This window comes from Magallana gigas, chromosome 10 (genome assembly GCF_963853765.1).
Source record: "Magallana gigas chromosome 10, xbMagGiga1.1, whole genome shotgun sequence".
Classification (NCBI taxonomy): Eukaryota; Metazoa; Mollusca; class Bivalvia; order Ostreida; family Ostreidae; genus Magallana; species Magallana gigas.
The window spans coordinates 8,180,527-8,205,970 of record NC_088862.1 but is presented as its reverse complement, the minus strand read 5'-3'; the positions used below and the strand labels follow the sequence as shown (position 1 = coordinate 8,205,970).

Here is a 25,444-nt window from a genome sequence, read left to right as displayed (position 1 = left end):
TCTTAATAAATAACACACCATGTAGATGGCGCAGTAGTTAAAATAATACATTTGACACTGATTTTATTTGATACGTCTCCTAATAAATTGAATTGAAAAAAAGTGTCTCTTTTGATATAAGATCATCAAAACATAATGTAAAAAACAAAGAGTAGTAAAGCGCTTTTGCATAAATCATATTAGGCTACTATTGGAGTTGTCAATTTGTTTTTCAAAGATGGTGTATTATTGACAGCACCAGACAAATTAATACTGTATATGCCTACTTAGTAAAGGAAATATTCGCCCCCGGTTTTTTTTCGTGCTTTCTGTCCTTGTTGTCAACGGGCGAATTGAATTTAAGAATGGACGAAATCCACTATCGCAAATGATCTCTCTTTAAACCCAACTGTACATTGGCGAATTCAAGACGTGGCGAAACTTTTTGCAAGTGTAGAATGGCGAAAATTATGCTAGACGAAAATAACTCTTTACGCAGTTAGTAGAGATGATGATCTTGAATCATTTACTGTCCGAATCGTTTTTATGAGCCCTGGTCGCAAATTGCTAGGTCGATTGCATTTTTAGAACAATAATGATAAAGTACCTTTCAAGTTTTATGGTATTTATTTCAAACTCCAATATATTATGTATTATGAATAACCACAATGACCATGCTTAAAATTTGCATATTCGTTTTCAACCTCTTTTATCATCAATTCTAGTAAACTGTCACAATCAAATCCTTGTAGTTGCTGTAGTGTAAGCTGTTTTTATATGTAGTGGATTTATCCCGTACTGAACCCCAGTGTTTTGATAGACATTTTATTTTTATCCCCTATGGAGCCTCATGTTTTTCAATTTGGCATTGGTCAGCATAATAGACTCAACCTGGGTCATTCTACCCGCATTGTTAGGGCTTTATAAGGTTTGAATTTTGCACGTCTGGACAGAGCGCACGATTTCCCCACACGGATCTGACCACGTGTATTTAGTTTTGTAATTGCCTGATAACTAAATTTCCAGACGGGGTAAGTTTGCTTTTATTCATTTATATCTAAGTGTGGAGAGTTCACTCTGTTTAAATGTATTATACGGAGACCGGTTAGGGTCATTAATGCATTGTACTTATGTAAGCATTATAATTAAAGGTTCCCGGGGTTAGTCACATTCTATGCATGGACGAGGCTCTGTGTATTGGCCTGAGAGGTGATGGTGACTGACGGCCTATGATGGACGACCGGAAGAGTTTCCGGAAGTTGATAAGCAGGTGAACTGGTGGACACAATGGACAATGATTCAGGGTAGCATTGTGATGGGCGGAGACAGGAGGATTAGAGCCTAAGGACCGTCTCGAGTCGTATATTGCCGACTTTTTTGTATATTTGTAATTATTGTATATAAATATTTTATTGTATATTGTATTGTTGTAGTTACTGATCAGAGGCTCAGTCATGGTGACATAAACATATAACCAAAAATTATTGAAAGCCTTTGATAGATTGTGTGCATCACTATTTTAATTTGTATGGTTTAATAATAATCTGTAGTTACTGTATACAGGTAAATATTTGCACCGTTTTATTTCTGTCCCCGTTTTCAGCGATCGAATTTAAGACTTTGAGAATTCCAATGTTATCATATCATCTCTCTTTAAACAAAACTGGGCGAAACTCTGACAGGGCGAAACTTAAAATGAAGAGAGCGAAAATCACCTGGGGCGAAAATAACCCTGTATACAGTATCATTTTGGTTATCTATAAGCCATTAGATCACTGCACCGGTTAATTCATATCTAAAATTATTTATTTTCAACCTTTGATTCTTAAAAGAATATTTTACATGTAATATTATTGTAAAACTGCTGAAATTCGTAAGTCGTGGGGACATAAATGTTCACTTTTTAACAGCAGGAATTCATTAAATCAAAGTAAAAAGTTTATGAAAATAAGGATGGGGTAACTTAATACACCATTTTGCAACAATGATGTTTCCTTCTAAACCTGAGGTTTTTTTAATTAGCATGTTAATTATATATGTAATCCACCTCTTTTAATGTAATTTATTGAATGTACGATGTTACAATATATTAGATTTGTTTACCTGCAAAAAAATTCTATGCTTTTCAAGCTGCTTGCCCGAATAATATCATATATACTTTAGAGACGTTCAATTTGAAGGGGACTGGATGTCGGGGCCATTTGTACACTGTATTGATCTCCTTATAGAAGAGCTCCACATAAAATGAATATAGGGAAATACAACCATTGAAAAAAATAAATTATATGGATTGTTTTTGTTTTTTTTTTAAATTATTGATAGTTTATAGTTCAACAATTTATTTGCTTTGTTTCGTATGTTCTCATTGCTTAATGCTGTGCATATAAAGTGTTGTACGGTTTACGATTGTTTGAGCAATACATTTCAATAAAATCATGTTTAAAAAAAGAAAAGATAACCAGACAAAATTTTCTGAAGACAGTTCAGGAATACAAATCATTGATTACTTGTACACAATTCTTAAACACTTTTTATTAATTACTGGTAGATAAATTAGCAAACAGTTTACGCAATAAAATCTGTATTAAGGAACAACATGAATGATAGAAATAGATTTATTAAGAAATCTAAATATTTTATCAAAATCACTTATCTTTACCTTTTTGTTATTTTATAAAACGATGGTGCAAACCGAACGCACGAACATTTTTGGTCTTATATATAACTGCACAACTAAAGCCCCACGGTATATTCTGGTTGACGGACCGTAGAGATACAGTTCCAGCCATACAACAGTGAATATGTTGCGCACGGTTTCTGTCTTATTCATCTAATAAATGAATATTTCTGTAAATATCTTAATACCAAATAATTTATGAGAAATTCATTACTGATTCACCACTTTACTCGCCTTAAACGCTTCCCTAAACACCCTAACCGATCTTGGAACGTAATTAAAGTGTATTAAAGTTGCGTCAGACTCAAGAGTTTTCATATTTACCTGTAGACAAACCACACCATTTCATTTTACGGGGCTGCTGTGGGTGTTTGAAGACATTCAGAGATAAGTAAAGTAACAAAATCTAGAGCAAAATGATCAGAAAGAATGTGACATAAGAATATTCACAGAATATATTCTTGTATGAAACTGAAACTCTACTGTCCGTCAACTCGAATTACCGTTGAGCTACATTTCTGCAGCTACATCTTAAAGAATGATTCTGTTACTAACCGTCTGATTTGATAACTTATTAAACCATCAAAAGTGACAAAGTCAAAATGAAACAAAGGAAAAGGCAGGTCATTAAGTTTTGCATGAACCTACTATTTTTATATACCTTTTCAAAACATTCAACAGGAGTTACATGTCGAAAGCGTGATTGGCAAACGAGATAATATTATAACTTAGGAATTCGTTTTGCTATTGTTATCGAAAACTGTACAAACTTTAGATAACCATTTAAAAGATCAATAATTAATTACTTCCAACTGATATATTTGACAAGGGAACATTGTTAGGAAGACGTAATGAAATGATTTTTTTTTTTTACAACACTAGTGTATTCGAAAGAGCAGAAGAGTTGTAGCGGCAACGTATTTTTTTCGTTGAATAAAACTGATAATACTCAGTCTGGGTAAAATTTTCTATACAATTATTACGCTCTAGAAGTCAATACAACAAACAACAAATATAATATATTTGGGCAAGATTCATCGTATCTCGGTATCCTGCTTGCAATTTTTTTTTCATTGTTTCACCTCTCCATTTGCCCTGCAGTTTTTCAGTACAATTCATGGAAGGCAGATTTAATAATTTAAAAAAAAAAAAATACGTTCGCGTATTGCTTTTGAACTTAATTTTCTAAAATTTCGAAACAATCAAAGTAATAAACATATTTTTTTTTACATGAAAATCTCTTAAATCTAAATTTGGTAAGCCTTACTAATCAATTAGTCAAGCAATCAATCAATCAGATTGATTTAAGATCAACACTTAGCTATTTCCTTAAAAAAAAACCTGGCTCCAGTACGATATTTACTTGATTTAAAAAATACCTTTTTTAAAGTTAAAAAAAATACATAGAATGATTTATTGGTTCTAAAAAGAAACAAAACGTTCCCTGGTCTTTGTGTCGGCATATGGTCTTTGTGGCGGCATTATATTCTTGAGCCCACCTCTAGTTATTGAAAAGGAAACTCTTACTTCGGACGTTGAACCAATTGCGCCAAATGTTCGAAGTTTACTGTCAAGTGCAAAGTAAGAAGAGTTTGAAAATAAGACATATAAACAATCAAAACGTTTGTTTACAAGCCTTCGCTGAATGCTTCCATGATGATGTCTGTGACATCGCTGTCTTCCTCGGTGACGAATGTTACCCACGCACTGACGATGTCTCTTACAGGCAACGCCTCATTTTCTGGATCGACATTGAACAGAGAAAATATCTTTCTTACCAGAGCCTCGTTCTCGTGTCCAAAAGCCTTTGATGCATTAATGTATTCGTCCAGGTCAATGTTGCGGTCTTTGTTAGCATCCAGGATTGCAAAGATGCAATCAAAGCATGCTTGCATTTCCCTTTTAAAGGCAATCTTGTCTATTTTGTAAGCTTCCGTTAACTTCTCGACGAATTCGCTTTCCGAGATTTCCTTTTTGGTCCCAGTTACAAAGATGTATTTGTTCCACCAGGCATCGATATTGTCCTGGACTCGATTGGCTTTTTCTCCAACCAGCTCGTGAAGGTTGGTGAATTTGTTTTCTGATTCCTGGACGTCCTTAACTGAGACTTTGCCGTCATGGTTGACGTCCATGGAGTTGTACCACATTTTCCATTTCTTCATCAGGTAATCCATTCTTGTTATAAAGGAGAGCTGTCTAGACTTGAAATGAAATACATGTACTGCAAGTAAAACAAATAGCTCGCTATTATGACGTAAGTATATAAGTAGATGATATTGTTTGTGGTGTTTTTTTTCTAAATAGGCTTTTATCGCTAAGTAGGCTTTTTTAGAATACGTAAAATAAAACACATTACAGTGGCGTAGCTAGACCAGAAACGAAGTGCATGCTTAAAATGGAAGGCGGTGTGGGGGCCGCCATAAGACCCCCAGTGGTTCCAGGGTGAATGCTTGTGGGGGCCCAGGGGGCGAAGGCCCCGGAAGCTCATATGGATTCTGACGATTTTTTTGCACTAATCAAAGTACTAAAGAACTGATGGGAGTTGATTTTGTCGATGTTTATTTATTATAAAATCAATGATATGTTATTTTGCATGCAAGTACATGTAGTTTCTAATTTGTATTTGAATTACGCACATTTTTATAATATGAATTTTTGGACTTTTCCCATAAGAATCATGTGAAATAATCTTTAAAGATGAAATTAATTCAATCAAACTATGTATCAGTATTAGAAATATTTCTCAAAATTGTATGGATCCAAGCAATACTGAACTCAAGTCTCGTTCAACCAAACGCTCGGCTGACACCGTAAATCTCCGACAAGAAAGAGAGACTCTCTGCTTGTCGGAGATTTACGGAGACAGCCGAGCGTCGAGTTGAACGAGACTATATTGAACTCTGGCGTAGGAATACATATGACTACAAAAAATATCTAAATTGTTCGTACCATTTAAAATCTGACTATTTTCAAGGTATTTATAAATAAGTTTCCTTGAAAAACAATGCTTTAGCATACATTACATCGAATTTATCAATTATTTTCAAGAACTAAGTCTTGTCAGCAGCGATGATTTGTGCTGAGGTCCAAACACTGTTTCACTTTCGGTTTGTCTGAGTAACTGCATAGGAGAGTTGATTAAAATCAACTCCCAAAAATCATCGCAGAAATTAAAAGGAATGCTCACTATTTAAGCATTTTTTTAGGCAGTTAAAATTGTTTTGTTATAGTTTAGGCATAAAATAAAATCACAAAACTTATCAAAAGCTAAAATAAGAAAACACTTTTGACGTTTGTTTTTGACCCACTCAGTGCGTTTATTTCTGAAGTTCATTTTCACCTAGTTTATTGTGATTAATATCTCAATAAGGCTGTGATATTCTATGGGGGAAATTTGAAATGATTTGTAAAACGAAGTTCAAATGCAAAGTAAATCTTTGCTTTATTAGGTACATGCAGTGTGTTCCTTTTCTTTAATATGGTACTGTAAGACCACATTGTGTGTACTTAAGACGTCTTTGTTTAGCATTGATTCCGGATACAGTAAGACCGGGTGACAGAAACGGGTTGATGGAATAACTAAGTATGGACCTTTATACTTGAATTTTTTTTTCTTTATTTATTTCTTTTACTGAGTTTCTTTCTTCCCCCCCCCCCCCCCCAAATGATGTGCATGCTCAGGCATATAAGCATACATGGTAGCTACGCCACTGCATTACAACGATTTTAGTTAAATACAAAAGACTAATATAATCATATAAAACGACATGAGGGATTTTGCAACGACATAACATAAAGACTGGGGATATTTGATGTCGCACATTGCACCGCCTCACAAAACTTGTATGCCTACACTTTATTCATGAGATAAATTCCACGTGATACTGTTCTCAGTAATGTTCATATCCTCAAACATTCTCCCTTACAAAGGACAATTACATTTCTTTTTGTATGAAATGGGTGTAATTACGTCGGACTTGCAACTATGCAGTTTAGGCTTCATATTATCATAATTGCATATTTCTGTATTGTATTGTATTGTTGTATTTCAATAAAATCATGCTAAAAAAGAAAAAATTACCTCACAAACCTATCTGAAGAATTCACCAATTCAAATCATCGATTACTTGTACACAATTCTTAAACACATTTTATTAATTACTGGAAGATAAATTAGCAAACAGTTTACGCAATAAAATCTGTATGAAGGAACAAAATGAATGATAGATATAGATTTATTAAGAAATCTGAATATTTGATCAAACTGCACTTCTCTTTGCCTTTTTGTTATTTTATAAAACACGATGGTGCAAACCACATTTTTGGTCCGTCCTATATAACTGCACAACTAAAGCCCCAAGGTATATTTTGGTTGACGGACCAAAGAGATACAGTTCCATCCATACAAAAGTGAATATGTTGCGCACAGAAAGTTGTGCACGGTTTCTGTCTTATTAATCCAATTAAGGAAAATTTCTGTAAACATCTTAATACCAAATATTTGTATCAGAAAGTATTACATAACACAGTATTATAGTTAAATAATAACATTAATGAAAACTTTATTAGATTTCATTTAATGTATTTTATTTGAATGTAATATGCCTTCAGGGGTTCAGCATCAGGGGTTACCCACAATGCTTGTTGACTAATCAAATTTGTGGGTCAATACACGTGACAAGTTTCAGCGTCATTTTGGTCGACTTTAGTGGGTAGTGTGAACAAACAGAATATCTCGTCAGAATAACCCACCCCCATCCCCAGCATGTTCCCCTGGATATTGCTGTTTGGCAATTTTTGTTGGCATTTTTTGTTTTATATGACGCCAACTTTTTATTTGTATTACATGAAGTATTTTTTTTACTTCACAAGTCTGCTGTAGGTATTTGAAGATATTCAGAGGCAAGTAAAGACATTTAAAATAAATGATCAGAAATTATGTAGCATTAAAATGTTCACAGAATATATTCTTAAACTTACTTCATAAGCCCAAAACCGTATGCAATTTTTTGTATGGATAGAACTGAAACTCTACGGTCCGTCAACTTGCATTACCGTTGAGCTACAATTCTTCACTTACATTTTATAGAATGAGACTGTTATTAACTGTCTTATTTGATAACTTATTAAATCATCAAAAGTGGCAAAGTCAAAATGAAACAAAAGAAAAGGCATGTTATCAATTTTTGCATGAACCTACTATTTTTATGTACCTTTTCAAAACATTCAACAGGAGTTACATGTCGAAAGCGTGATTGGCGAACGAGATAATATTATAACTTAGGAAATTGTTTTGCTATTGTTATCGAAAAGTGTTCAAACTTTAGATAACCATTTAAAAGATCAATAATTAATTACTTCGAACTGATATATTTGACGAAGGAACATTGTTAGGAAGACGTAATGAAATGATATGATAAAATAATTAACAACACTAGTGTATTCGAAAGGGCAGAAGAGTTGTGGGGCAACCTACTTTATTCGTTAGATAAAACTCATAATAATGGTTAAAAATTGTCTATAAAATTTTTACACTCTAGAAATCAATAAAACAAATAACAAATCTATTATATCTGGGCAAGATTCATCGTATCTCGATATCCTGCTTGCAATTTTTTTTTTCATTGTTTCACCTCTCCGTTTGCCCTGCAGTTTTTCAGTACCATTCATGGAAGGCAGATTTGATAATTTCTAAAGAATACGTACGCGTAATGCTTTTGAACTTAATTTTCTGAACTTTCGAAACAATCTAAGTAATATTTATTTCATGAAAATCTCTTAAATCTAAATTGGGTAAGCCTAACTAATCAACCAATTAATCAATCACGTTGATTTAAGATCAACACTTGGCTATTTCCTTAAAAAGCCCAGGCTCCAGTATTACATTCACTTGATTTAAAAAATACCTTTTTTTAAAGTTGAAAAAAATACAGGTGTTTCATAGAATGGTTTATTGGTTCTAAAAAGAAACAAAACGTCCCTGATCTTTGTGTCGGCATATGGTCTTTGTGGCGGCATTATATTCTTGAGCCCAATTCTAGTTATTGAAAAGGAAACTCTTACTTCGGACGTTGAACCAATTGCGCCAAATGTTTGAAGTTTACTGTCAAGTGCAAAGTAAGAAGAGTTTGAAAAAAAGACATATAAACAATCAAAATGTTTGTTTACAAGCCTTCGCTGAATGCTTCCATGATGATGTCTTTGACATCGCTGTCTTCCTCGGTGACGAACGTCACCCACGCACTGACGATGTCTCTTACAGGCAACGCCTCATTTTCGGGGTTGACATTGGACATAGAAAATATCTTTCTTACCAGAGCCTCGTTCTCGTGTCCAAAAGCCTTGAATGATCTAATGAATTCATCCAGATCAATGTTGCGGTCTTTGTTAGCATCCAGGACGGCATAGATGCAATCAAAGCATTCTTGCATTTCCCTTTTAAAGGCAGTCTTGTCTTTTTTGTAAGCTTCCCTTAACTTCTCGACGAATTCGCTTTCCGAGATTTCCTTTTTGGCCCCAGTTCCAAAGATGTATTTGTTCAACCAGGCATCGAAATTGACCTGGACACGTTTGGCTTTTTCTCCAACCAGCTCGTGAAAGATGGTGAATTTGTTCTTTGATTCCTGCACGTCCTGAACTGAGACTTTGCCATCATGGTTGACGTCCAGAGAGTTGTACCACATTTTCCATTTTTTTTACAAGGTATTCCATTCTTGTTATGAAGATGAACCGTCTAGACTTGAAATGAAATACATGTACTGCATGTAAAACAAATAACTCGCTATTATGAGCTACTATTATACGTATTATATATACGTATAAAAGTAGATGATATCGTTTGTGATTTTAAACTAAAAAGGCTTTTTTCGCTAAATAGGTAATTTTCGATTACGTAAACTAAAACACATTACAACGATTGTAGTTAACTACCAAAGACTGGTATAATCATTTAAAAACAACATGAAGGATTTTGCAACGACGTAAAGAATGGGGACTTTTGACGTCATACATTGCACCGCCTCACAAAACTTGTTGTTACTAATTATTCGTTTTCTGAAAAAAAAAATAAATAAATGCACCACAATTATGAATTTTTGGGTATTGTTTGCCAAAGGGTCATGAAACAAAACAGAGGGAGCAAATTTTAAGCTATGTGTTCTGTCTACGCTATTGTGGGACAACCCTGGTACACCATTTACCCTAGTAAAAAAAACCTCTTGTGTTGGTTTTCATCTGAAATGTTGTAACCAGTGATAACGAGTGTAATGATCAAACTATTTCGTAATTACTTCTAATGTAAATATCAGACAAATGTAGATTGTTACATCAGACTTGCAACTATGCAGTTTAGGCTTTATATTATCATTATTGCATATTTCTGTAAGAATTAAATATTGTATAAATTAAACGAGGTTTTTCCACATAACTAAATACTCAGGTAAAGATTTTTTTTGTTGCATTTATTGAGTTTACTAAAACAGGTACCGATTGTTTCTTTCCAAGTTATCTTTCTTTCATCCGTTGCAATACGCCATTTTTTCAACACTTCTCATCAACAATTTTGTCCCCTGCTGAACATTAAAAAATGACAGTGAAACACGTTGTGTTGAAGATAAATTTGTTTTTCTTTTTAACTTTACAGTTTGTTTGATCAAAGACTTGTTTCTGTTAGACGAAAAATTCTTTCCAGCAACACTTCAAGAAATCTTTTGGTTTAACATTAAAAAACTTCGATGACGTCCCCCATTGTATATAGTCAACGTTTATTTTCACTATTCAAGCAACAGTTGTTGGATATATAAATATCCAACTGATGGGCAGTTGGATATTTTTAATATCCAACCGCTCATCAGTTAGATATTCAAATATTCAACAGTGCATAAAACAAATAAAAATGACAAAATGTTGAAACGCGTATGTCCAGCATAAATCCAAAATTATAACACTGAATCTTGTTATCCATAAATTTATATCCGATAAGCCACGAATGAAATTTCAGAAGAAATATCTCCTTTTCATAATTTTGAAAGATTTGGGATCATATATAAATCACTTCTATAAACACTTTTAGACTTCCTCTTTGAACCTTGAACCATATCAGTCCTTTTCCTTAGTTTTAACAATTTAGGGAATATTGTCGCACTATGACTTCATAAGACTCTTTCGTCAAATTTTTTTGATTTGACCTTTCTCCTTGCAAGTCTAAAATATCATTCAAACGATATCCGTATCTTTCCCGGTAGTGTAGACCTCTATATACATTGAATGTACTTTCATTAAAAGAATCATCATCTAAATCTAATTCTGCTCAGTACAGCGGACTGGTTTACTATAACATGCGCACCTGTTCACTCGTCCATGAATAAAAGGTGTGTTTGGTTAGGCTATTGTGTATGGTACTATTGGAATCATAAATGAGCTAGATGCTTTTGTATTACAGCACAGTTGGATATATGAATGGGTCAATGCTTCTTTGAGGTTCAATAGGGGGATTTTTTTTAAGTAAGATAAATAACTCGATAGTGTTGAATAGTTTAGAGAAAACATCTCGTTATTTATCCATTACATAAAAGGCAGGTCTTATTCCTCCTAGCAGAGCATGTTTTATTATTTCTGACATTTTTCACAGGCTGATGAACTATCAAGCAGTAGGCCCGATATCAAAATATAAACTGAAAGAGAAATGCATCGATGATACAAAAGAAAATTATTTATAATTAATAGCTCATCAAAGTATATAAAATTTAAAACATATTACAGGGAACCATGCATTCTGACCAGTGTTTATAAATCCGAACATCAGATATTGTTGTATTGATTAAAAAAATATTTTCAAAACCCTGCTTGATAAGGACAATTAATTTGGTATCACTCATGATATCTTAAACATACTTTTACTCTCATTTGTAATGGGTATATGCCGAAAACAGTTCTGTTTGAAAAAGATATTAGAGAGTTTCGAGGCCCGTGAGGGCCGAGAACTGGATGATATTTTTTCATACAGTGTTAGAGACATACTGTAAACGTTTTATATTTGGCGTGTACGATATTTTTGCGGAAATCAGTTTTTTAACAAGTTGGCGGGGATTTGAATTATCCTTTCCTAAATGTGACTATTCTTATACATAGGCATAGCATTTAACAATGTACCTGGTTTAGCGGAAGCTGCATTCCGCCAAAAGCGCTAAATAGAATACACAGCCAAATGTAATACGTTTACAGTATTTCGCACTTAAAACACTGTCATTGAATTTCATTATTGATTTACTTGTACCTGAGACATTCCCATTTTGAAGGATATCAATACTGTAACCACTGGTAACGGTCTGATACTGAGAAGCTCACTCATATTGGACTGTAACAGGTGCTCGAATAAAGGAATGACACCACAGCCAATTTTATTCTAATCGTTGAGCTGTAAGTATCTTATCATTTACCTAAGGCTATCCTTAAAACAATGTTAGTTTGGAATGGCCGCCTGGAGGTTTCAAGACCCAGAAGAGGGGGAGAGGATTTTTTTTGATATTTCAAACTTGAAGTTTAATTAATTAATTAATTGACGATTTGCAGCTGCAAATAATTAAAAATGATGTATTGTAGTTCAATTACATTAAGCGCAGACTGACTTCGTTGAAAGTTCACAGTAAGCAAAGTTTTAACCAAAAAAAATTTGATGGAAAATTATTGAATCGCGGAAATAAGTACTCGCGTAAAATAAGGAATCTACAGTATTGTCTGAAAAATGTTTGGCCGGAAAATTGTATGGAATCACTGGGCAGTAGATTGAAGTATGTTCAAATTCATGATCTTCGGGATTTGGAGTCAGAATGGGGGGTACTTTTTATTTTTTTGCATAAGAATACTAGTATGTATTAATAAAATTTCAGATATAATTATCAAGAACCCTTCAAGAACTACAAAGTTATTATTTACATGTGATATTTAATACAAACATCGTGAAAATGTTACACAGCGTTAATGTTTTATTCTTCAAAACCACTTGACAATTATGAGACTTCATAAAGGTTCAAATTTTGATGTTGGTTAATTTTCCCAAGAACTGATATGCTACTACACGTTATATAAATATGAAAGCATTCTGACATCGTGCAGTTTTTCTAATTGTACAAAATGTGATCATTTGACCAACACTTGAGCTTCATGGAAAGTTTCAAAATTAAAGAGAAAAATTCAGTTTAAACTTACTTTTGTTTAAGTCATTACCCGAAACCAATACGGGGATCTCTGGGGTTTTTTTCAAATAAACTATAGGATATAAAAAAATCCAAAAACTCTGATACTGTAATAATTTAGGATAATGAAAGTATGTATCAAAGCATTCTGATGAAGTTTTCATTTTAAATTGTTAAACAAGACATTTGAAGCAACAATAGAGCCCAAGGTTCAATATTTAACTTGCAAAAATGTTACGATTTCTTAAGGTCAGACAACACGCTCCTCAGTTATATATAACCTTTTCCAGGAATTCGGTATTAATTTACTATTTTACATTGATAAGCTTTCTTGCAGATATAATTTTTGAAACCCATTTCGGTTAAAAACCGGATATTTTTATTGGAACTCTTTATTGCGAGGAGATACAAAAAGATGCTCGAGGAACGTGTCGTTTGACCTTAACATTATTAACCTAAAAAAGAGACAATTTACTATAAGCCCAGATATTCTTGAAAATGACTATAAGAAGGCCTTGATCACAGATACATGCATAACCATTATTACTCAGGTGAACATTCTGGCCCTGATTTACCAATAACAAGAGACAAATTTTGGATAGAAAGGTTTATTTTGATAATTCTGAAAAACAGGTTAAATGAAACACGACGTCGTGCATGGTCTTTCGTCGACTTCCGATTCTGGGGCCCCACTCTAGTTTCTAATGTCAAAGGAGGAAATTCGGTCGACGCGGCTCGAGCCTCGTTCCCGTTGCGCCGCGAGCTCTACAAAGGTTACCGTCCACCATCAGGTGAGAATTAAGGAGGATTTGAGAAAAAAAGTGACATATGACCTATCAAATGTTCGTTTGTTTGTTTAAAATCCCTCCTTGAAAGCTTCCATGATGATGTCTTTTTTGCCGGTGTCTTCCTCCGTGACAAACTTAACCCATTCGCTGACAATGTCTTTTAAAGGGACGTGTTTGTTTTCTTTGTTGTAAAGAGAAAACGCTTTTCTAACCAGAGCCTCGTTTTCGTGTCCAAAAGCTTTGAATGCGTAGACAAACTCATCCTCGTCAATGGTGCGATCCTTGTTTGTATCAATGACGTCGAAGATGCAATCAAAGCATGCTTGCATTTCCTTGATAAAGCCGGCTTTGTCTTTCTTGTAAGCTTCCGTTAACTGCTGGACGAACTCGCTCTCCGAGATTTCCTTTCCAGCCCCAGTTCTAAAGATGTATTTGTTCCACCAGTCTTCAAAATTGACCTGGACACCTTTGGCTTTGTCTCCAACCAGCTCGTGAAGGTTGGTGAATTTGTTTCTGGACTCCTCGACGTCCTCAATGGAGATTTTGCCATCATGGTTGACGTCCAGAGAGTTGTACCAGATTTTCCATTTCTTGTTCAGGTAATCCATTTTGATTTTAAGGAAGAACTGTAAAAAAAAAAATGAAAAACAAATGTTAAATGTCACATGATTAACGTGCGATTTATGACGTTTATGTAACTTGATGATCTACTTTTGTTTTTCTTATTTATTTCGTTAATCCTGAAATGGTAATTTTTTGCATGAGCTGCAATTTTGTATAAATGCATACACGTACGTACATATTTTCCCTCTGGCCATTCAAATCCGAGACTAAACACTATACTTGCATGAGTTAACGTTCAACCCAATGCCAATCGGAACCTTTTCGGTGTTTCCGTCAGGGCCCGGAAAGTATTTTTCCGAGCGATGCCGGAAAAGCCCAAGAAGTTCCGATTGATCCAAGGTATCAAACCTTTGTAATTTCAGAGTTCATATATCAACCGACCTGAGCTTATATTCGAAACAAATAACAAGGTTATAGTTCGACCATACCTCTGTAGGAATTACCGTACATTAACTGCGAAGTGAAGTGATATAGCTTTTATTATATGCCAGCTTTGAAGTGTAAGGAGGCCTATGATTATCTCGCATGATTAAAATTTGCAACGGGTAAACATTTAAAAACCATAAAATGCCGTTTATGATAGTACTTAGTAAATATCATTGCCCAGAATTGGATAAAAGTACATTATAATCAACATGCTTTTACGGGTTTTGAATTTTTTAATCTTACAATATTTTACCGAAAGTATGTGTTCTTAATTTTTTTGGAAATGTAAAAACTATAATTTAAAAGTCCTAGAAGGATTCAAACTCGTGATTTACATATTCGTAGATCAAGCTCCAACCAACTGAGCTATGGTGTTATTAAGTAACAATTTTAGCAAAGGAAAAAAATGATGATAATATGATGTCATTGATAATACATTATTTTATTTTTTATTTCGATAGGAAGTACGTCCCAGTGTGGAAGTGTTAAAACTTTAATTATACAACTGCATTTCAATTTTAATTGTTTTTCTTTTTCTTACCTTTTTTTGTAATTGTATACTGGATAATGCGTCTAGTGTTTGATTGCAAGGATCCTTTGTTATGCTGAACAAATTATATTAACAATTAATAAGTATATTTTGGGTGGGTTTTTTCTCTGCAACATATGGGTTTTTATTTCGACAGTTTACACAGCATATATTTATTTATAGCACGTGTTGAATAACTACATGTATGCAAAAGCCAATGTGGCATTTTTGCACTAGTCTGAAGTGCAATTTCTAAAAGATCTACACGTGATTCATAATTTTTTTCAAGGGGTGTCTGCGGTGTATTTTCGGTAATTTTAATAGGTGAATTTAAGAAAATTGATTTTTCCAGTAGCAAAATAACAACATACCATTTGTATAATAATAGGATTCTGAATTGCCTAGTGCAGTAAGTAGGGAGTTCAACCCCTGCGAAACACGTAGGTCATGCATGAAATGCAGGTGCGTGTTGACAACGAGGATGAAAAAGAGACAGGACAGTTTCGGATTGTGTACCTTAAGAGGGCTTCATGACTGTATCCATTTTTGTACTATATTAATTTTCTTGAAAAGGAGAGTTCTTTATAAAAACATTTTAAAGTTTAATTATGTTTTTAGAAAATGATAGATAATACTTTATTACGTATGTAAAAATCCAGGGTAGATCTGATTACTAACTCATAGACCACCCAGCCTGCTTAATAATCGAAGGCCCGTGCTCTGGCCGGCACTAGAACGATAAAGAATTATCGCCAGTTAAAGGGGCATGGTCACGATTTTGGTCAAAAATTATTTTTTCGATTTTAATGTTTATAATGCTTCAGTAAGGTATTTTTAATAGACAACCAAAATTTGAGTTCATTTGTTGAGTTAAAATCGAGTTACAGAGCTTACAATTCTTCGCTATGTAAACAAACCTTTTGTTTACGTTTTGAATGTTGAAGTGAAAATTCCAGTTTTAGACCTAAGATGAATGTGTTAATCGTTAGGAACTGTTTATTAATGCTTAAAATAAATAAGAAGATAGACAAATCGGCTTGAAAAAGATTTTTCACTGGTAAATTGAACTTATGTAAACAAAAACAGGGCACGAGCCTTGTTTACTTGACGAAGAATTGTGAGCCCTGTATCATGCTTAAAACTCATCGACTGGCACCGGAATTTCATTTGATCGTAAGAAATGCATTTTTAAAGCATTGTAAATAATAAAAACAGAAAAATAAAATTTGACCAAAATCGTGACCATGCCCCTTTAAGGTGGAATTCTCACAAAAGATATAATTCAAATTGATATTTCTAAAATATCTCTTTAGAAATACGATTCGTCTATTGAATGATCAATAAAGAACGTTATCATGATTATGATGTCAATGTTTTGGTACTTCTCTCAACATTGAAATACAATACACGTACCTTTATTTATGTTATCAAAACATTGTGTTTGTTTAATCAGAATAACTGTCTTAACTGCCATAAATACCAAACTTCACCATTTAGTTATTGCTCGGGGTTCTCTCTATATTCAGTTTCCCAACTCAACTGAAGTTTTATACCAAATTTGATGGAAATAATAATTTGATCAGTTTTAACGACTAAGTTAAAAATGTTGAAAACTTTAACTCGGTCAAGAGTTCTCCTTTCCCTCAGCAGCAAGTGGGGAGGGGATGGATCATACTCAATATCATTGGCCACAGTTCGCGACTTAACTGATCATGAGTTAATTAAGTGCCAGCATTCAAATTACTTGATTTTTATTACAAAAGTTATATAGTAATTTAGCTGCAGGTCTAGATCTGTAGCTCTACGGGAAATTCCTGATTGACAGAGAGTTGAACTTTATATGTCCCCACATGCTAAAAAGTGCAATTTACGGCGAACAAAAATGAGCACTGGTTAGATTCAGTCTTTCGCCCTTAATATTTAGCACAATTCGTGAAATACTTTAATATAAAATTTTAATGAATTTAAAGACATTTTACTTTCTAAATTTCTTTTTTCTTTAATATTAAAATTAATTTTTAATTGATTTCATTCGCCTTGTAAGTTATTCTTTAAACCAACTGCGAATAGCAAAATCGATCGCACTGTGGAATATTGGGGAGTTACTGAGACATTTGAGTAAAGTGGGGAATTCAGTATTAAAATGTCCTTAGATTTATTTGTTTCAAATATACTTGATTGGCATATGATTTGTTTAAAGAAACTAGAGAAAAAAGTAAAAAAAAAAAAAAAAACAGATCACATATTTTTGTGCTTAATGAAATTGCAAGTTCTTTTTTTGGCATGTGCAAGTGTACCATTGGCGACCTTTCAACCCGAACTGACCAGTAGAGTTAAGGTCAGCAGCGAAGTTAAATTCGGAAAACACACATTATGTTCTTTTTACACATGTAAAAGAGAGAGAGAGAGAGAGAGAGAGAGAGAGAGAGAGAGAGAGAGAGAGAGAGAGAGCGAGAGAGAGCGAAAGAGAGAGAGAGAGATTTTGCTTCTGGGGGAGAAAAATGGTTTTATTCGTATTTTTGAGTTCTAAGTTAAAACACTTGCACGTATACAATACAAATGTACGAAAGCTGTTTCTGAGAGAGAGAGAAACAGAGAGAGAGAGAGAGAGAGAGAGAGAGAGAGAGAGAAAATATTGATTTCTTAAAGACGTAACTGCAGAAATGTCTTCATTTTGGCCAATTTCAGAAAAAAAGAATAGGGTTTTCCTTGATTCGGTTGTCTCAAGTTTAACGACCAATCGCGCAGTATTACAAGCACATCTATCCGTGTCATTACAGACACGGGAATAACAAAAACCCTCACAAATAGGAAAACACATAAATATTTTATTTATAAATAATAATAAAAGAGTCTGGTGAAAAACCAATAAGATGTGAGGGTAAAGTGGAGAACAAAGACTCGGGAGATCGGCCGACCGCTCTCTATCGTGTGTCATGACGTCATAATTACGTACTCAGCGAGTTGATTGGCAAAAAAAAAAGTAGAAATTTACGAAATATAATAAGTTTTCATCAGAGTAACATAAACTCATGCATTATTCTACATCATGGTCCGACAGTTTCCTTTCAACAGGGAATAATAGGAAATAAACATATTTTTTCTCTCTAAATTAAAATCTATATTTATAAGAATTTTTTTAAAAAACGTTTTTTTTCTTCCATTGAGAATTTAGACTCCGGTTTTAAAAGCTTCGAGAACGATATCACGTTTTGAGCTGTCGTCACTAGTGACGAATTGCACCCAGGCGGACACGATGTCACGAAGTGGTACGAGTCCATCCTTGGCGTCAAACAAGGAGAAGGCCTTTGTCACAAGGTCTTTATTTTCATGTCCGAATGCCTTCCACGCAAAGATAAACTCGTCCAGTTCGATGGATCTGTCCTTATTCGTATCAATGACGTCAAACATCATATCGAAACATTGCTGCATGCGGTCCCGGAAGGCGGCTTTGTCCGCGTTGTAGAGTCCGCCAAGGTAGGCCAGGAACTGTTCCTCGGAGATCTCCTGGTTCTCTGTGGTCAGGATGTAGGTGGTCCACCACTTCTTCATGTCGTTCTTTACCGACTCGGCCTTGTCTCCAAGGAGATGGTGGAGGTCGGTGAATTTGTTCCTGGATTCTTCCACGTCTTCCATGGAGATCTTCCCGTCATGGTTAACGTCCAGAGACTTGTACCACATCTTCCATTTCTGTGTCAGGTATTCCATCGTTTTGGTTTTGAAATCTATTAAATAAAAATAAAAAAATCAATATTCAAAAAAAGAGAGAAATCTTAAATTTAAAGGCCTGAATTTTTGTAAAGTTTTGAAATATACATGTATGTCATTGTATTGTATGACTGTTTGTAAAAATTCTTTTTTTTTAAATAATGCATAGATCCATCATTGTGTTCTTTTTATTTAGATGTATCATCATCAAAGACATGAAATCTACATTAAGTACCTTGAAGAGTAAAACATTTTTTGCTTATAAATTGGACATCGTTATTTTTTTGTATGTTAGGTTAGTCTATTTGTGTATTCACATCTCTAAGCTGAGAATAATAAAAGCATCAGAAAACAGGAAAAAGCATGTGATCATGATTGTGATGCAGAGTGCAAACACCTAGTATGCAGTTTTGGATGCGGTGCACTCTACAACATATTATTGCGCAAGGTATTAATGCGCACTATTCTAACTAAATACTTCATAAGCATATATTAATTACACATTGGGTCACCTCTTTCATAAATACTTAACGAGGCCGCAAATCAGCACTTTTTGCATTCGCGGCATATCTTCTGCCTACTTAATACACACCAGAGTTAATCTGGAACTACTTTTGTGACGCTACAGCGCAATTTTACATATGGTTCTTATTTCAACATCCGCAAGGTGAAAACGAATTCCTCAATCTATCGTAACTAGAGGAAGGACAGAGCCTTGAAAATCATGTCCCATGCCAAATAAGAGCTGAGACACAAACATGCATTTGATTCAAAACACATGGGCACAATATCGGTTATCCCTATGTAAAACAAAACCTTCATGAATATTCATCGTATAGTTTAAGAACACATGGGATACAATATCGGTTTTCTTCCTGAATAATTATCATATGTTTTAGAAACACATGATACTTAAGAGCTATGGTTTTGTTTATCTAGGTGTGAAATGCATACGTCCATGAGGACTTTAAGAAAATGAAACACAGGCGCTGAGATTTATGAATATTCATAATCAGATTTAATATGATACAGCATCTGCCTTTTAAGTGAATGCATGTTTACATTGCGATGAGTTCGTTTTTCGAAATAAACAAAAATGAACAATAAATGTTTTTTTCTTTCACACTGATAATATCTACCAGCGTAGCGCAGCATGTTTTATCGTCAACTAGTCACCACACACTGAATTTGAAAACTGAGCTTTTACCATTCTATTTAGAATGCATTTTGTGAAAAATTTAAACCGGTCTCAAGATGTATATTGAATTACATCAATACATGTATTTCAATGTGTCTTGTACTATTTTGAAACAATGATTTAATTAAAAAAAGTAAAATATATATTTCGCTATTCAAATATAGAAGATGTGAAAATCTTCTCCCTTTTTCTATCGCAATTGCCTAAATCTCGGTTAACCTAACATCCACTTGTTTATGTCTAGCTTTATATAGTAATCAAAACAGTAGATTTCCACATCTGCTTACTCATTAAATACTTCTATGCTCGCGCACTGGCCATGGTCGCCCATGACTACTTACTGATCGAGTTCATTACTTTGACATCAATATAGAAACCATGACCCCAATGAACCAGCCAGAACAAAACACCATACGCCAAAATTACCCCCACATGCAAAGGTATGCCATATATACGCGGTCAAATGCTATAGGCAATCGCAAACTTTTCGGTCCTTTCCGGCAGCGCTCGGAAATTCCGAGCAGTGCGGAAAAGGCCCGAGAAGTTGCCATTGATGCTGTAGTAACGCTTAAAAGTACTCGTAATTATATATGCATGTTGTTAAGAGGTGTTTGCTGCATTCTACATATTATAAGTCTCTAGACAGACAAAATTGCTAGCAGACTGTACATATATAGAACAGTCTACTTAATGAATATCAACTGCATAATAATACAATTTAGCATTTTAAAATTATACTGACATATCAATTCCTTATTCTAATAATAGCAATTTAAAATTTTGCCTTCTGTATATATAGAGAATAATACATACCCTTTTCCATATCACAGCTTGTATCAGCCCGAGACTCCAATATCAGCCCGAGGGCCGAAGGCCCGAGGGTTGATATTGGTCGAGGGCTGATACAAGCCGTGATATGGAAAGGGTATCTATCATTATATTTATTACATACTTAGCAATAAATTTAAAAAGAAAACCCATCAACTTGAACAAATTGATTATTCATATTATTTGAAAAAGGTCTGGACATGTACATGTATTTGATAAAAATATGAGTTCTTCTTGTTTTAACAAACATGAAGCTACAGAACGGAATTTCATCAGGTTTTAAAAGTTGACTGCTTTAAAACATTTGCTATCCTTTGAAGTTTTCAACTGCACTTAAAAATGTCGACTGTAACTGATAATGTTTTATTTTTCGTCTGTAAACATGCAAAAATGCCGAACCGAGAAAAGGCAGAGGAGTTCCGCAAGGGGTGTGATACGGATCCGTATCAGCCCTGGAGGGCTGATAACCTTTATCAGCCCCGGAGGCCGATATGGATTTTGTGATGTCATCTGTATCACATGTGCAAACCTGTATTTATTACTAAGTATGTAATAAATAACTATAATGTATTAGTTTAAATGCCGTGAAATATAAGCAACCACATTAAAAAGAACCTAACAAAGACGAACATTTTTGAGACGATTGTTAAAATATATGTAAAATAATAGAATGAAAGTACAGTAAAATACACTTATAACGAAGTGCCATGGACGGGCAGTTTTGCTTAATTAAAAACGTAGTTCGTTATATCCGTCTGCTTTACAGTATGTTTCAAACCTACGGGGAATGAAATTAACTTATAAGAGTCAATTCATTATAAGCGTGCTCGCTATAATGCATGTTTAACTGTACTCTAGACTTAATAGTTTTGTCCCGTGTTCTGACTCGACAAATAATTACAAAGCTAAAAATAATTACGTCTGTAAGCTATTCTCTCATAGTTCCCTTTTTTAATTTTTGTATTGTTAAAGAAGCAATAATAACTGTTCAGCACGATAAACGGTCTTAGAACTTAAAAAGGACATAATAAGGATAATTTTATAAGAGGAAGAATTTGAATATTAGACAAGTCTTTCATACCTGATATTGATTTTGGTAAAAATTGTATACATTGTAGTGCTGTAAATTTCTGTACTGTTTTTCATTTTTCCTATCAAGAAGCTTTGTATATCAGTGCACGGATAAAAGATTTTTTTTCTCGAGGTATGTTGGAGATCTAATTAATGGTTGCTTCGGAGGTAGGGGATGTTTGTGAATTTTTCCTGTTTTTGGTAACTATATTGCGTGTATATGAATTTAAGCAGTCTAGATTTTCCTTTATTAAGAGAGGGAGGATGATCATCCCATTTCTTCCTCCATCTTGCCAAGTCAAATTCTGATCCGCTCCGCTCTTAAAAGATAGTTATGCAGAGCGGAGTTTCTGGTCCACTCCGCTCTTGAAAAATATTTATGTTGAGCGGAGCGGACCAGAAACTCTTGACTTTGGATGATGTCCCTCCGCTAGCTAGATCAGCGCTTGATATTCTTGTTTGAGTTTCATCAAGCAAGATTCTTAAAAACGTAAAAAAAAAAAACCCACCACGTAATACAACAAATAATTGAACCCCCTTAATACACCGTACTGAAATAACCAATGCAAACAGTTTATCTATTAATTAATCATAACTAGACATATGTATTATCTGCTAAGAAATAGACGATAACCCACTTATATTTAAACACATTTTCTCAAATTTTATAAAACAAACACCGCGATTTGCTACTATGCAGTTAACCAAAATTACATGTACTAATATTCTAGTCTAAGCAAGCAAAGCTATATATCATGATGTTTTTTTTTGATAGTGAAAAATGGATATGGAATTAAAAAACAATGAACAAAGCATAAAAAAGCGGAATACTATTGCATTGGACAAATTTTTTAACGTACGCAGGGGGATCTGCATTTGCAGAACATTGTTCGCTTAGCGCATCAACGGCAGATTTTGTGATATCTTGCTTTGCAGTTTAAAATTCATACGAATGTTTGCAAATTCTGTGGAGTTGATTTTACAATTATGGTATTAATGCTTCTCGACTTTATGCAGATTAATTTGATTTTTTTTTTTGAATTTTTGTTTACAAAAAGAGGCGCATTTATTTTTCGCTTGAATCCGATATTATACTTGCTAGCGCAGTGTTAGCCACCAGTAATTGTGTGTAAGAAATAATAGGGCGACTGGTGATGGCCAACAGATATGCATTATAAAGGTGCAACGTATTGTTATTCCAAACAACCCAATTGTTGGCAGAAACGCTCGCTGTGACGTCATTGTAAAAAGCTGCAAGTCGGTCAAAGCCTGCACATGTAGACATATGCTGTTGAAAGAGACGTTGCAGTTCCTATTGCACGCCGCGCCACAGCCTTGAAATGCCGAGGAAACAAGCGATAAAGCTAGGCGAAGCAAACATCCATCTACAGTCTAATTGGATGCACAACTTACCCAAAATTCTTCGTTGTCCTCATAAATGGGTACGAATCCTTTTTTTCACCCAGAAAGGGTCCGAATGTTTATTTGCTAGGGCGTCCAAGGCCTATTTTTTGGTAAGTTTACTAACTGAATTTAGTCTAAATTCTCCGGGGGAGGGGAGGGGGCTTCCGTGTATCCCCTGTACATGTGCTTGGATGACCCATTTGTTATGAGTACTATGATCATACATGTATCACCATGCTATCGGAATGATTGTATTGTGATGCTGGGTTCGGGCGACATTTCTAAATAATTTCCTTTCCAATGAATGTTTATCTCAGTATAATGAGTTAAGAAGTAGATATTATCTTGTTACATTATGTCAACGAATTAAATTACTAAAATGGCAATAAAATAAAAAAATAATTTCTTTTTAAATGGCCATTTTGATTTGTACATATGTATATCTATACTCGCTTTTGACGATTTATCGGATATGATTAAAATGATGTAATTAATGGACTTTGAAACTCTCTCTCTTTTTCTCTGTCTCTCTCAAATATTTTACGTTCTTTTAACTCATATAACAAACGCATTCCAAACTTATTTTCATTCGGAAGACACATTAATACCAGTAAACACTCTCAAACTAAAACTTCTACAAATTTCTTATGGCTCCAACTTTTAACTTAACTTCAAACAAAATCATCCCTCATCACACATCTTTCTCTATCATCTAATGCATTCATTACCGACATCATTAATTAGGACTCTTTTGTGGGTTATGGATAATAACTCTTGCGTAGATAAACGTTTATCTCTACACCATCTTGTGAAGACCCGATGCTATGGCCGCGATTCGTACAAGATCATCACCAGAAGATCTAATTACAACCACATGTCTATATGCATATAGATTCTCTGACGCACCAAGTTATCTGGTTCGACATTTACCTCGCTCAGATCATTATTACTACATATTTAGCACGTTGTACGAGTTTTAGTTGACACCAGTTGTTAGCAACTCTTTTCTGTTTCACACATTGCAAAAGTTAATTTCAACAGACATGTTAAGTCTCGCTTCAGACTGTAACTCGTTAAATACGCAATTAAACTTATTTTCATTTATGTGCTGTCTCGGCACATTTCAATTTGTGTTTTATAAAATCGCAATTTTTTCCGTGTTACTTTGCAATATGACGTTCGTTTACGTTCAATCAATATATTGTCGTCTGCTATTTTGCTATCTTGTGATTTTCATCGTATTCAGTTCAGTAATAAAATACCAAAATGGCATGTACAACAGTATGAAGTTATTCAACGAATGAGAATTTCATTCTCGAGTCTTAAAGAAATAAATTACCCTACCATATCATCAATATGTAAAAATAGGAATTGTATGTGTTAAAACGGAGAAGGATTATGGGTATAAGATTAGACATATAGCGAAATTTTTTATTAAATCTTTATCATAGATTCTGAAAATTGTATGCTTATGATATTATTTTTTTTTTTCCAAAAAAATTTATTCTTGGTGAGAGAAATTCGGGAAGGTGTAGGTTGATGGGTGGTTGGAGGTGCGAAGGAAGGTTATATAATTATATATACTTACGGAGATTTAAAATCTAAATAAAAACGTTAATCCGGATGTGTAGGTCTGGAGGAGAATTCCTGATGGCAATTGAGTTGCTGTGTCTTCGCGGCCGAATCGACGTCAACTGGTGGCTTTATGTAGGGATAGAAGATACAATATAGAACCGTTCTGAGCGGCTCAATCAATTACGACGTGGTATCAATGCATACCCACCATTCATGGTAAAACACTTAAGTAAGCAGGAGGTACCATTAGGGGGGAAGGAAAAAATCAAAAAGGGGGGGGGGTATGCTAATGTAGAGAAATTGATTCCGAACATATCTTATGGGCAGACAAACGGCGAAAGCCAATGAGGATAATTAATAGAATAGCCTAATTATGATGCCTATTCCCCTGCATCTACCTCACGAGATTTTAATCTTGTTGCCAATCATAGCAAGAAGTTTCAT

At 34.3% G+C, this 25,444-nt stretch overlaps 3 protein-coding genes across 4 annotated transcripts; all 3 read right to left on the bottom strand.

The window, feature by feature from the left end:
* Window positions 1–4,058: 4,058 nt before the first annotated feature.
* LOC109619522 (sarcoplasmic calcium-binding protein-like) lies at window positions 4,059–4,877 on the bottom strand. The gene has a single exon (XM_020069743.2). The coding sequence runs from the start codon at window positions 4,828–4,830 to the stop codon at window positions 4,285–4,287; it is 546 nt and encodes a 181-aa protein (XP_019925302.2). The 5' UTR covers window positions 4,831–4,877; the 3' UTR covers window positions 4,059–4,284.
* Window positions 4,878–8,592: 3,715 nt separating this feature from the next.
* LOC117683634 (sarcoplasmic calcium-binding protein) lies at window positions 8,593–9,464 on the bottom strand. Its single transcript, XM_034453290.2, has one exon. It carries the CDS (start codon window positions 9,337–9,339, stop codon window positions 8,821–8,823), a length of 519 nt encoding a protein of 172 aa, XP_034309181.1. The 5' UTR covers window positions 9,340–9,464; the 3' UTR covers window positions 8,593–8,820.
* A 3,977-nt stretch (window positions 9,465–13,441) lies between these two features.
* Window positions 13,442–25,200, bottom strand: LOC105334536 (sarcoplasmic calcium-binding protein). 2 transcript variants are annotated; one of them, XM_011438043.3, is made up of 2 exons: window positions 25,014–25,200; window positions 13,442–14,263 (listed from the first exon to the last, which is right to left on the bottom strand). In XM_011438043.3, exon 2 carries the CDS (start codon window positions 14,243–14,245, stop codon window positions 13,706–13,708), a length of 540 nt encoding a protein of 179 aa, XP_011436345.2. In that variant the 5' UTR covers window positions 14,246–14,263; window positions 25,014–25,200; the 3' UTR covers window positions 13,442–13,705. The 2 variants fall into 2 exon arrangements, with proteins under 2 accessions (XP_011436345.2, XP_011436355.1); XM_011438053.4 differs by lacking the exon at window positions 13,442–14,263 and adding an exon at window positions 18,025–18,941 and having other exon boundaries at window positions 25,014–25,182.
* Between the last annotated feature and the right edge of the window lie 244 nt (window positions 25,201–25,444).

Coding starts and splice junctions, on each gene's coding strand:
- LOC105334536 (XM_011438043.3), bottom strand. CDS start 14,245: ATGGATTACCTGAACAAGAAATGGAAAATCTGGTACAACTCTCTGGAC.
- LOC109619522 (XM_020069743.2), bottom strand. CDS start 4,830: ATGGATTACCTGATGAAGAAATGGAAAATGTGGTACAACTCCATGGAC.
- LOC117683634 (XM_034453290.2), bottom strand. CDS start 9,339: ATGTGGTACAACTCTCTGGACGTCAACCATGATGGCAAAGTCTCAGTT.